Consider the following 12,608-nt stretch of genomic DNA (forward strand, 5'->3'; position numbering starts at 1 on the left):
AGGGGTAAAAGTGAGGGCCGTGTATTTGAGGCAGGAATTTGGGCAGGTGTTTATGAGGACAGAAATAGGGAGTGAGAAGAACAGAAATGGAGACAGATTGAGGGACAAAGGGAGGGTGATCTAGAGCCTAGGCAGCATCTGGCCCAACGGCGGATCCAAGCAAACCCAGGGAGGAGCGCACCTCCTCAGGGATACCGATGGACGGCCAGGCCCCTTGCCGTCAAGCCTCTCGTAGTTAGACTTGTGGACTAATAGTTAGAACCCAGTACGGAGGAGCTATTGCAAAGGAGCAAACTACTGCCCTGGGTCTGAGAAGACGCCCTGGGGGCAGTGACGCCTGAATTGAGGTGGAGGCAAAGCCTGGATCCGGCTGGCTTTGGAAGTCTGGACCGAATAATCCCGGCAACTGGAAAACCGCGTGTCAGGTACTGTTCCCCGAGGAGAGTCCTCGGCCTCTTTAAGGATGGGCGGGGCAGTAGCTGGCGGAAGTGCCGGAGGAAGGGGTGGGGCCAAGAGAGGCGCTGACGACCGACATTGGGGCCTGAGCAGCGCGTGGTCATGTTGGCCGGTGGGGCTGTGGGTCCCGGGCTCCCGGCGGCTGCTGCCGCCCCCTCGCCCGTCCAGGCCCGACAGCCCGGAACGGGGCACTTGTTCCGGCCTATTAGCGCTGATGACGAGGAGCAGCAGCCTACCGAGATCGAGTCGCTGTGCATGAACTGCTACCGTAATGTGAGGCGGGGGCGCGGCCACGGGCGGCTGGAGGGTTGGTCTGAGGAGGGGAGGAGCGGGGGTCGGCGACCTGGCCAGGCTGGTCCAGTTGGGGACCCGGAGGCGAGGCACGCCCGGGGGTCAGTAGATGGGGGATGGGGGTTTCATTGGTTCTTTCCCTGTCTTCTGCTTCCCTAGGGCATGACGCGCCTCCTGCTCACCGAGATCCCCTTCTTTAGAGAAATAATCGTGAGCTCCTTTTCCTGCGAGCACTGTGGCTGGAACAACACGGAGATCCAGTCGGCAGGCAGGATACAGGACCAGGGAGTGCGCTATACTTTGACCGTCAGGGCCCAGGAGGTGAGAGGAGCCCAGAGCAGTTACCCTAGTGTCCTAGAGAAAGCTTGGGGACTGGAGTCAGAGCTCTGGTCCAGGTGGTCGGACCTCAAATAAATCCACTTAAGTGTTCAAGCCTCAGTTTCCTCCTTTGTAAAATGGCGTTGGTGCTGTCATCTGCTCAGGTGAGGTAAGACTTGTGAAAGCGCTTTGTAAACTTTGTCAGAAAGTATCAAATGAGCAGTAGTTGTTACGAATAGTACTCTCTTCGTTTGGGTAGCTGGTTTTCACATCAAGGTACTATTCCGTAGGAGTAGTCCGGACTCCCCCTAGTGGAGAGAGGAAGAGACAGCTGGGCTGGGGCCTCTGAGGGTGGTGGTTGGGGCGGGGTGGGGGGGGCACTCTTGTTATTTCCTGAGAAGAACCTGTATTGTTGAGACCTCTGTGGACTGAAGGTTTTTCTTTCTGCCCAGGACATGAACAGAGAAGTAGTGAAGACTGACTCTGCCACCACAAGGATCCCAGAGCTGGATTTTGAAATTCCTGCCTTCAGCCAGAAAGGAGGTAAGTTTAAGGTCAGAGTGTTTGCACTGTTCATGCCTAGCTCAAATCTTACTTTCTTGCAAAACTCCTGGTGCCAGGTCTAGTGGCTTGTGTGTGGGTTTGGCCACATCATTGTTATCTTCACTGGTTTAACAGAAGCAGAAAGCTTAGGTAAAGCAGCTTAAGATAGTATTGGGTTGGCCAAAAGCCTCGTCCGGGTTTTTCCACATCATCTTACAGAAAAACCAGAATGAGTTAGAGGTGAATGGAACCTTGTTCCCTGCCTCCTTATTTTACAGGTGAAATCAAGGCCCAGAGGGTTCAAGTGAACTGCCCAGGGTCCTGCAGGCACTTGATAGCGAAGTGAAGACTGACCAGCCTTTTGTTCTTCCTCACCAGCTCTGACTACTGTTGAAGGATTGATCAGCCGTGCTGTCTCTGGCCTGGAGCTGGATCAGCCCTCACGAAGGGTGAGCTGGGGTTTTCTGATGGCGGCAGCTCAAGGAAAAATTATTTATGTACACTTGTTCCCCTTCCCACGTGGCTGAGCTGTCTCTGATTGAATGTTGGAGAACTTTGTGGGGAAGCACACAGCGATGTTATAGCTGCCTGGATGTTGCGTATGCTGTACCATTATCCTTTCCTCTTCCCCTCCCCCACTGTACATTGAGGCCCCTTCTCAGACAGACACTGTAACATTGCCTCCAAAGACCCTGTCCTGATATTCTTGGGCTTATCTGTGCTTCCTGAGTGTTCCATTGTATCTTATGTTTATTATGACATTTCACATATACATATATATATATGTATGAAATAATATAATTGCAAATTTAGTCATCTGTCTTCTTAACTGGCTGTGGAGCCCCATGAGAGGGCTCTGGTTTATTTACTGTTATCTATAACCTGGCACAAATGCCTGGACTAAATGGCTGAATGAGTGAGAAAATGAGGCTCATCTGGCACCGCCCATAAACTTCAAACTTATTTGCTACCTCTTATTGTGAAGCCTGAGTCTCTGTTCCCAGTCACACTAAGACAGGTGGTGACTTCCTGTCGGAAGTGATGGGGGCATAAGTTCTATCCCCAGGGCTGATCTTTTACTCTTTGTTCCTGTCAGGCGAATGAAGAAGCCATGGCTGAAAGAATTGATGAGTTCATTGTCAAACTGAAGGAGCTAAAGCAAGTGGCCTCTCCTTTCACCCTGGTGAGTACTGAGGGACTCCAGGTGCCCTAGATTTAGGGTAGGAGGGACCATTGAGACAGTCTGAGATTTTTCTGTGGCGCCTCCATGGTCTGATGGTAGGTGGAGGATCGTACATGATTTCTTGTTATAACTGCTCTCTCTTTACCCATCTGTTAGATCATTGATGATCCCTCAGGGAACAGCTTTGTGGAAAACCCACATGCTCCCCGGAAAGATGATGCCCTGGTGATCACACACTATAATCGGACTCTACAGCAGGAAGAGATGCTGGGGCTCCAGGTAAGTGCACTGAAGAAGCCAGAAGAATGCTCTGGAATTATCTTGCACTCCGATTGCGGGGAGTCAGTGGGAACTTATTTTGCTGCTGCCGCCCTGTGTACGCTATCTCAGCATGTGTGTGCCTCCGCTCTAGCTCACTTAAGGACTTTGGGTAAACTTTACAACACAGGACAGCAGTGGCTGTGATCCTATCCTAAGCTCTGTTCCTCCCTTGCCTGGGGCTTTGCTTTCCAACTTCTCTGTTAAACCCACGAGGTGGCAGCTGACGTAAGCAAGCCAGAGCATTTTCTCTCACTTTGGGACAGGGTGTTGGCGAGGCTGAGGTCTGTGTGCCAACATATGATTTGCATCTCTGCTACTTTAGGCAGAGGAACCAGAAGAGAAACCAGAAGAGGAAGATCTCAGAAATGAAGTGAGTCACACTGGCCACTGTGGAGGAAGGAGCAGAGTGTGGGGCTGAGACTGCCGCTGTTCACGGGTGGCCGCCAGTGTACCAGCTGAATGTCTTCAGCCTGAGCAGGTTTCACCTGCTTGGGAGGGCTCACTCTGCGTCCCCCTGTTGTGTTCCAGGTGCTCCAGTTCAACACCAACTGCCCGGAATGCAATGCTCCGGCCCAGACCAACATGAAGCTAGTTCGTATCTTTTGTCGGGCAGTTGGGTTGCTCTTCATCTGACTCAGGCATGAAGATTATATTCAAGCTGGAGAGTACTCCCTTCAGGGAAAGCACAAGGCTTTATTCCGAGCGATGAGAGGGATGTGGCCTTTGATGAGACCGTGCACCTTGGCTCTTGGGTTCAAAGAGAGAATTAGGCCATGGTCTCTAGGCTCCTGTGTGTGGCCTGAGCCATGTCATCAAACACTGATGAACAGCGATCGCCGTGGGTGGTGACCTTGCCCTCTTCTGGGGGGCTGTCTGAGTTAGGCTGCTTCTTGTGATCGCTTTCCTGCAGTCCTGGGACCAGCAACTGTGTGTTTGTGGGGTTCGGATTTGTTCTTCCCCACAGGGTGGTCTTGCTGTCCTGGAAGCAGATTTCCTTAATTCCATCTTCCAGAAATTCCCCACTTTAAGGAGGTTATCATCATGGCTACCAACTGCGAGAACTGCGGCCATCGGACCAATGAGGTGGGTGGGCTTCATCGTTTGGGAAGAGTAGCTTTCATCCTTTCTGAAGCTGCTTAGGGTGAGGAGCTCTTGAACTAGAAATTAGCTTAGAGAAGAAAAGTTAGAGATAGCATAACTTGTTGAAGACATTCAAAGTTGGTTATATGGAAGAGAGAGAACTACTTTTTGACCTACAGCTCAGAGGGATGGAAGAGCAGGGAGGCAGATTTTGACTCAGTAATAAAAAACTTTCTAGGTCTGTCTGAATATAGAGTGGGCTGCCTTGGAGGGTTGTAAATTCCCTTCTCCTGAGTGTATTCAAGCATAAGCTGTTTCAATTCTTAAACCAGAAAATTATAAAGGGAATCTACACACTAGTTGCAGTTGGAAGTCCCTTTCAGCCCCAAGAGTCATTTTTTTAACCGTGAATTCAGTTTCTTGGCAATCTGGGGTGAATCTTTGGCAGGCTGCCGGTGCTGGGCACTCTGCTCCTGGCCAGCTTTCAGTGATTTTGGTTTGGGTGACTGCTGCCACTGTTGGTTTAGAAAGCACTGCCCTTGGTGGCCATTAGTGGGCCTGATTGGAGGTCCAAGCCTACTCCCCAAGCCCTTCCGGATCTCCCCGCACCAGGTGAGGATGGGTGTCTCCTCTGCTGTTTCTCCTGACACTGCTGTCTGTTGCAGGTGAAGTCTGGAGGAGCAGTAGAGCCCTTGGGCACCAGGATCACCTTCTACATCACTGATCCCTCAGATATGACTAGAGACCTGCTCAAGGTAACAACCTGCTTGGGGAAGTGACTCTTCTCTGCACATGGCTGTCTCTGTCGAGGGGGAATTTGTCTTTTCTCAATCATGTCCTGGCGTTGTGAAGTACCTCCTTACTTCCTTGGGTTTGAGGATCCCTGAGCAGAGTTAATCCGTGGTAGGAAGCACAGATTCAGAAGGTGACCCCTAAGCTCTTTCTGATGACTTGGCAGCCTTTTGCCTCTAGTGTCTGTGAGGGCCCTTGTTTCTGATCTCTAATGACAGGATGTCTGCCAGCTTGGAGCCATGACTCAGAATGCCCCCTTTTAAGGTTGGTTCTAGGAGTGAGTCTAGCTTTAATTGGAGATTCAGAGAAAACTGGGACAGCTGACTTTGTCCCCAGATTATCACTGGTGGTACTCATTTGGCAGGAGGACTCTGGTTAGCTTTCTCTAGCAGCTCCTGATTTAAAGCCTAATTTGATCTCTCATCTCACAGTCCGAGACATGTAGTATGGAAATCCCAGAGCTGGACTTTGAACTGGGAATGGCTGTCCTCGGGGGCAAGTTCACCACACTGGAGGGGATACTGAAAGACATCCAGGAACTGGTGAGTCCCCTGAGTATAGTGCGTGGCATCTTCCGCAGCGCAGCTGTGGGGAAGGGACTGGAAGGCTGCAAAGGTCCTAGTTTTTGGAGCTGATAACTGAGGTTTCTTTGCTTTAAAGCTGATTTGAGAGGCTTAAATATTATTTTGGATTGTGATGATAAGTTTGTTGGAAATTCAGAATGGAAATTCTCACACCTAATTCTGGGCTGATGTAGATATTTTGCTGTTTTGGATAAGTCATTTATTTCACTGTAAAATGGGGTCATGAGGGTCCTTCCAGCACCTAAAAAAGTCCCGAACATACATATATATGTGTGTGTTGACTTAACCCATGTGTTTATCCTCGTAGTGAATCATTTTGCTTAACTGGTTATCAGTCGTCGGGCATTTTGTCTTTGTAAATTATACTTTATTTTGCACTTCTTCCAATGAGGACTGGAGATCATATTTAAGAACATTTCTATAGTTTTTGTTTCACGTTGCCCGTTATCATCTTGGCAGATTAATTCACACGGTTTTAGGGGTGGCCGCCTAGGTCAGAAAGGCGGTGCGGCATAAATGGCGACCAAGCTTCCCTGACAGGCACCCCTGTCACCCTACACCAGGTTTATGGTTAAGCCTATCAAACATGGAGCCAGTATTCTAGCAGTTTGGATGCCATTTATTGCAGGTGACCAAGAACCCTTTCACACTGGGCGACAGTTCCAGTCCTGGCCAGACAGAGAAACTGCAGGAGTTTAGCCAGAAGTTGAACCAGGTGAGAGGACTCTGGCCGGTCAGTGCTTGTGGTCCTGGGGCTCCAGTGAACAAGAAGCTGCATACCCTTTCTTGCCACATGTAAACATCTAACCGACATGTTGGGGATTCTCTTGGTTTCTGATATCCCATGCCATCTCCTTTCTTGGTTTTCTCCCTTTTTTTTGTTGGAGCCTCTTCTCCAGTAGCTTCTTAAGAAAATGCATGGGAAGTAAAATTTCTGGGACTTTGCATGTCTGAAAATTTTTTTATTCCACCTTTTTTTAAAAATTAATATTTTAACTTTGGCTGCACTGAGTCTTCGTTGCTGCACACGGGCTTTCTGTAGCTGCGGCGAGTGGGGGCTACCCTTCCTTGTGGTGTACGGGCTTCCCATTGCGGTGGCTTCTCTTGTGGAACACGGGGTCCAGGCGCGTGGGCTTCAGTAGTTGTGGCACGTGGGCTCAGTAGTTGTGGTTCACGGGCTCTAGAGTGCAGACTCAGTAGTTGTGGCGCACAGGCTTAGTTGCTCCGCGGCATGTGGGATCTTCCCGGACCAGGACTCGAACCTGTGTCCCTTGCATTGGCAGGTGGATTCTTATCCAGTGCACCACCAGGGAAGTCCTTATTCTACTCTTACATTAGATTAATGGCTGGGAATAGAATTCTAGGATGGAAATAATTTTTTATCAGAATTTCTGAGGTCTTTCAGTTTCCCAGTTTGGCTGTTGAGAAGTTTGAAGGCATTCTGATTCCCTATCTTTTGTTTGTGACCTATTCTTGTGATACTTTTGTGTCCCCTGTGATGTAAAATTTCAGGATGTGACTTGGTGTACGTGGGTCAATTTTCAACCATTGTTGCTAAGCATTTGGTGGGTTCTTTGAATCTGGAAACTCATGTGGCTCAGTTCTAGGAAGCTTTTAAAAAGTATTCTATTGCTTCCCCTCTGTTCTCTCTTTCTGAAATCCCTGTGTTTTGGATGTTAGACTGACTTGTCTGGTGTTCTGCAATTTACTTATTTTTTTGTCCTGTTTTCAGCTTCTTTGTGTTTGCTCTACTCTTGGAGATTATCTTAATTTTCCAACCCTTCAATTGAGTTTTTCATTTCCACTGACATTTTTATTTTCCAAGTGGCTTTTGGTCTTTCAATACTTTCTCCTCCTTTTAAAAAAATAGCATCCTGTTGTTTTAAGGTTGTAGTATTTTTTTCTCTTTGAGAATATTAATTTTGGGTTTTTGTGTTTTTTTTTTGACGTTTTATTTTCCTCGCATAGTTTCCATTTCCTCTTAAGTTTTTTTTTCCCATTTGATTTCTGTCTTTCAATATTACGGGCTTTGCTCAGATGTCTGGTAATCATTGGTTGTCTATTTAAAAGTAGAGGACTAAAACATCTGAGTGGGGTGAGTCTTGCTGACGTTGGGCTCGTTGGAGGGGGATTTAGCTTGGCCATTTTGTTGAGGTAACTCCAGTGCCAGAGTTGTTAGGTGTTTCCTCTTGGGCTGGTCAGATTCCCATCAGTGGGTGTTCCATTTCCTGTCTTGAGGGTGGAGGCTTGGCTGGCAGTGTTCTGAGAGCTGAGTGTGGGAAGAGGGCTGGGGTGTGTGTATGTCTGTTTCCAATAAGGGTACATTGACTTCTGTTCTTGATTTCTTTCCCTCTACCCTCAACTGGGCGAGTGTCCCCCTGTCCATAGTGTGCTGTGGTAACTTCTCCACAGAATTCTCTTTTATTGGGGTGGGGCAAGGGCAGTCGTTGGTCTGTTTGGAATGGGAGAGGAGATTAGGGATGCCGGATTGCTTCTTAAATAGCTGTCAGACAGTCTTTATTTTAGATTCTCTCCACTCCACCTCTAGAGGCACCTTCATTTCACCAATTCTTAAAACTTTGGGGGATTCTGCAGTGTAAATGGCGTTGGTTTCTGTGTGGCAGACATAGCCCCTTCCTGCCAGCAGCTATGTAAGATTTACATGCTCATGCTGTATTCTGTCTCCTTTAGATCATTGAGGGTAACATGAAGGCCCACTTTGTTATGGATGATCCAGCAGGAAACAGCTACTTGCAGGTACTGTAGACCTTCCCTGGTATTTCACAGAGATATCTTTTCTGACCTTCCTTAAATATGTATCATTTCTCCAGAAACTGAGAGACTTAATTCTAAATGAACTGCTTTTTATCAAGGAACCTTTTAGCAGAAACTGGAACATAAGAGAGGAAGGGGGAAGGTGTATGGGACTGTAAGTGTGTGTCAAGAGGGGGAAAAAGGAGACTCCCAGGTTCCCTCTTCCTCTAGTCTAGCTCGAGTCCCAGCTCTAAGTCCAGCAGTGGCATTTTCATTTTGCAAATCGGACTGTGGATTGAGGAGAAATGGTGCCTTGTCCAGAGGCCAAGATGGGAAAAGGCTTTAAGCTGACTACGGAGATACTCTGGTGATTAACAGTAACTTTAACATTTATTGAGCAGTTATTATGGGTCAGGCAAAACTGTTCTACGGTCTCTCCACTGCTAAGACTATGCTACTCTCTTCGTAAGAAGGTGCAGATAGAAAGTTTTTCTGCCTGCAGTCCCACTTCTAGCCCATGTGGGTTCTGTTGCTGCCCACGAGTTGAGCCTAGCCATGGGGTGTTGGAGGCCCTTAAAAAGAGAATAAAGGGACTTCCTTGGTGGTCCAATGGTTAGGACTCTGTGCTTCCACTGCAGGGGGCGCACGTTCAATCCCCGGTCAGGGAATTAAGATCCCGCATGCTGTGCAGCCAAAAACAAAACAAAACAAAGAGGAATAAACACCTCCTTAAGGTCCTGGGAAAGTGGGGATTGGAAGCTGTCTGGGGGGTGGGGGTGGCAGGATGGCACAGGCACTGATGGTCTGTCCTTGGCCTTGCAGAACGTGTACGCACCGGAAGATGATCCTGAGATGAAGGTGGAGCACTATAAGCGCACATTTGACCAAAACGAGGAACTGGGGCTCAATGACATGAAGACGGAGGGCTATGAGACAGGTCTGGCTTCCCAGCGGTAGCCGTGGGCGGTTCCCGGCCAGCCTCCAGCGCTGCTCAGACCGCGGGGTTATTTATTGCTATTGGAAAAGACTGGAGTGGCCTCCCCACCAGGCCTTGCCCATGTGGGGAGGACACCTGGTCTGAGTCGGAGAGCTGAGCACAATTTCTGAACAGTTTGTGACGGAAACGCAAGCCTCTTGGGTTACTTGACCTTGTTTTGGAGGATTTGAATTGGCCTGCGAAGAAACCCAGAAATGAACCATCAGGCATGTCATTGTCATTTTTTTCCTATAAAGTCTTTACCCTCCCTCCACACAATGCTCTCTCATGTCAAGTTGGAACTCTGAAGAGCTGGAGAAGGTGGAAGACAGCTACGTCTGGAGTTTGGAAGTTGGTTTGGGTGTATAAAATACTGACTCTCAACAGGAAGAGTCTTCTGAGGGGAGGGAGTCTAGGACAGGTGAAGAAGTTCTCATTAAAATGGTGGCTTTCAAACAGCACTGGCCTCTGAAATCACTCTGTCCTTGTTTTATTATTATTTATTATTATTTTATTTTTATGTTTTGCACTCTGTCCTTGTTTGTTATGCTGGTAGAATTCAGCCTCCTGAAGAACATTTTCTCCGGTGTGGCTACTGTAATTTGGGGACTGGAGCTGGCATTTCACTCATTCCTTCAATAGATGTTTGAGTGCTTGCTTTGTGCCTGGCACATCATAGAACTGAACAAAATAAAGCTCTGCTTTCACGGAGCTTCAAGTGTAGTGGGGAAAATTGGCAAACAGAGTGGGTGGGGGGTTGACAAGAAACCAACAAGTAAAACAGTGTCAGATTAATCACCACGTTATGGAGGAATGTCAAGCAGGGAAGGGGTCTGGGTAGTGCCAGGGAAGGTGGGGGCATTAGCTTTATTAGATGGAACTGCAGAGACAGGGCAAAACTTAGACCATGCCACTGGTCGTGAATGCATTTGATCCTGCTTAACTGCCCTGTGAGGCAGGGTTAAGACCTGAGCTTAGTCTTGTCAGGCTAAGGTTTGGTACTGAGTAGAAAGGGTAGAGGTGGAACTGAAGACAGAAATGGGCAGGAGGCGATGGGGTGGAGAGGACTATACTGGTAATGTTCACTGGAGCAGAAATATGAGACTTTCCCGATGTCTGCTGACACCAAGGTGGAGGCAGGGCTGTGGAGTTCAGCTTGAGATACGCTGAAGTGTACTAGAAGCCAAGGCAGCGTTGTGGATGGGAGACCTGTGGGGCCCTGCAGCTAGTGAAGCCCTATCAGTCCAGTGCCCCCTTTTCATAGGCCCTGAGGGACCCAGCCTGCTCTTCTTCCTGGGCCTGTGCTGTGACCACCCAGTGTAGCCCAGTGGTTAAAAGTTCATGCTTCAGGGCAGTGACCTCCAAACCTGTTTTGTTATGTATATTTTCTGAACATGTGTTCCAAGATATACGTATTTATTTATAAAGTATAACAATACTTTATTGACTAATAAACCTTAAAACGTGACAAAAATTTAACATATTGTGAGATAAGTAAAATACGCAATCTAATTCTTTTTCAAGAAATTTGGATTACCTCTTGCACCCCACTTCGTTAGCCTCTGCTCCCAAGGGTCATATGTTCTGGCTGTGTGAAGTTGGGCAACTTAACCTCTCCAAGCTTCAGTTTTCTCACCTGTAAGGTAAGGATAATAAAAGCATCTGAGAAATGTGAGGGTTAAATGAGATAATTCAAGTAAAGCTCTTAATGCCCACAAGAAGAAAAGTCTTCTCCCTAAATTTGAGTATTAGAATTCAGTCTCTCTAGGGACTTCCCTGGCGGTCCAGTGGTTAAGACTCCGCTTCCACTGCAGGGGGCATGGGTTTCATCTCTGGTTGGTGAACTAAATCCCGCATGCCACCTGGCCAAAAAGTAAATTACCTGAGTTTTAAAAAATAAAACACTGAATGACAAAAAAAAAAAAAAAAATTCAATCTTTCTAGCTTCTCTCTTGCCATGCTGAAAATAGATCCAGGTCATTTTCATTGGAAACATAAGCAAGAGATAGCTAGGGGCAACAAATATCAAATGTGGGTAAGATACATAGGTTAGAAACCTCCATATTTTTCATAGTAATTATATTGGTTTTGGAATTCCTGAGTTCCTCTGTTGAATAGTTCTTTTTTTTTTTTAAAGGGCTTCAAATGCTTGGCTTTTTATTTATTTATTTACATATTTTTGGCTGTGTTGGGTCTTCATTTCTGTGCGAGGGTTTTCTCTAGTTGCGGCAAGCGGGGGCCACTCTTCATCGCGGTGCGCGGGCCTCTCACTATCACGGCCTCTCTTGTGGAGCACAGGCTCCAGACCCGCAGGCTCAGTAGTTGTGGCTCACGGGCCCAGTTGCTCTGCGGCATGTGGGATCTTCCCAGACCAGGGCTCAAACCCGTGTCTCGTGCACTAGCAGGCAGATTCTCAACCACTGCGCCACCAGGGAAGCCCTGTTGAATAGTTCTTGAAAGCCTATCAAAGCAGATTTCTCTCCACCTAAACATACTAATAAAAATAACCGACACACTATGCCAGATGCTGTTCAAAGCACTTTACACAGTAATATTAACCTAGTCCTTGCATCCATTGGGTTCGGTGTCATTTTTATCCCCATTTTGTTAAGTATGTTGCCCAAGGTCGTACAGTTAGGAAGTTATGGAAGCAGAACTCAAACTTAAGCTGCACTGCAGCTCCAGAGCCCCCGAACCTAACTACTGCTCTCTGGTGCTTCTGAAGCTGCTGGGGGCAGAGATCTTGTTGGGGTCGTGGCTGTAGCCTCGCGGCTACAACAGCGCTTGCTGCACGGTCTGTTGAATGACAGAATGGACAAAGATAAGAAACACGATTGTCACGTCAGAGGGATGTAAAGTGGGCCCGCAAGGTGCGCGTGTCCCTCGTAAGCCCGCCAAAGCTCACATGAGACTCCCTGTCGGTTCCAAACACCCTCCCTCACTTCCGGTCCTGGCCCCGCCTCCCAGAGTCCTCGCTCTCCGTTTCGCGTTCAAGAATTTTGTCCGCAGCGTCGATCCGTCTCCCCGCCTCTGCTGCTGCCATGGCGGCAGCTCCGCCGCTCTCAAAGGCCGAATACCTGAAGCGTTACTTGTCTGGGGCAGATGCCGGTGTCGACGGGGGCTCCGAGTCCGGCCGCAAGCGTCGCAAAAAGCGGCCGAAGACTGGCGGGGCTGGCGGCAAGGGGTGAGTTGGCCCTGGCGGGGCGCGGTCCGCGCGGCTCGCCACCCCTCATCTTCCCAGCTCCGCCCATGGCCCGGCTCTTCCTGGGCTCCTCGCCGGCGGCCCCGAGGGGCCCAAGCGCCCTTGATT

General features: G+C 48.5%; 2 protein-coding genes across 4 annotated transcripts in view; both read left to right on the forward strand.

Annotated features, from left to right (window-relative positions):
* Nucleotides 1-544: 544 nt before the first annotated feature.
* ZPR1 (ZPR1 zinc finger) lies at nucleotides 545-9,753 on the forward strand. 2 transcript variants are annotated; one of them, XM_065882254.1, is made up of 14 exons: nucleotides 545-729; nucleotides 907-1,068; nucleotides 1,518-1,608; nucleotides 1,987-2,057; nucleotides 2,705-2,791; nucleotides 2,948-3,070; nucleotides 3,435-3,482; nucleotides 3,641-3,707; nucleotides 4,125-4,195; nucleotides 4,858-4,947; nucleotides 5,416-5,526; nucleotides 6,197-6,283; nucleotides 8,260-8,325; nucleotides 9,145-9,753. In XM_065882254.1, exons 1-14 carry the CDS (start codon nucleotides 559-561, stop codon nucleotides 9,277-9,279), a joined length of 1,380 nt encoding a protein of 459 aa, XP_065738326.1. In that variant the 5' UTR covers nucleotides 545-558; the 3' UTR covers nucleotides 9,280-9,753. The 2 variants fall into 2 exon arrangements, with proteins under 2 accessions (XP_065738326.1, XP_065738327.1); XM_065882255.1 differs by lacking the exon at nucleotides 907-1,068 and having other exon boundaries at nucleotides 559-729; nucleotides 9,145-9,279.
* A 2,586-nt stretch (nucleotides 9,754-12,339) lies between these two features.
* BUD13 (BUD13 homolog) overlaps nucleotides 12,340-12,608 on the forward strand; it is a 33,957-nt gene continuing 33,688 nt past the window's right edge. For both annotated transcript variants that reach the window (XM_065882929.1, XM_065882928.1), the window contains exon 1: nucleotides 12,340-12,482. In XM_065882929.1, coding sequence (XP_065739001.1) covers nucleotides 12,340-12,482 — 143 coding nt within the window. The remainder of the gene's footprint in view (nucleotides 12,483-12,608) is intronic.

The sequence above is a fragment of the Phocoena phocoena genome, chromosome 8, assembly GCF_963924675.1.
Source record: "Phocoena phocoena chromosome 8, mPhoPho1.1, whole genome shotgun sequence".
Lineage (NCBI taxonomy): Eukaryota > Metazoa > Chordata > Mammalia > Artiodactyla > Phocoenidae > Phocoena > Phocoena phocoena.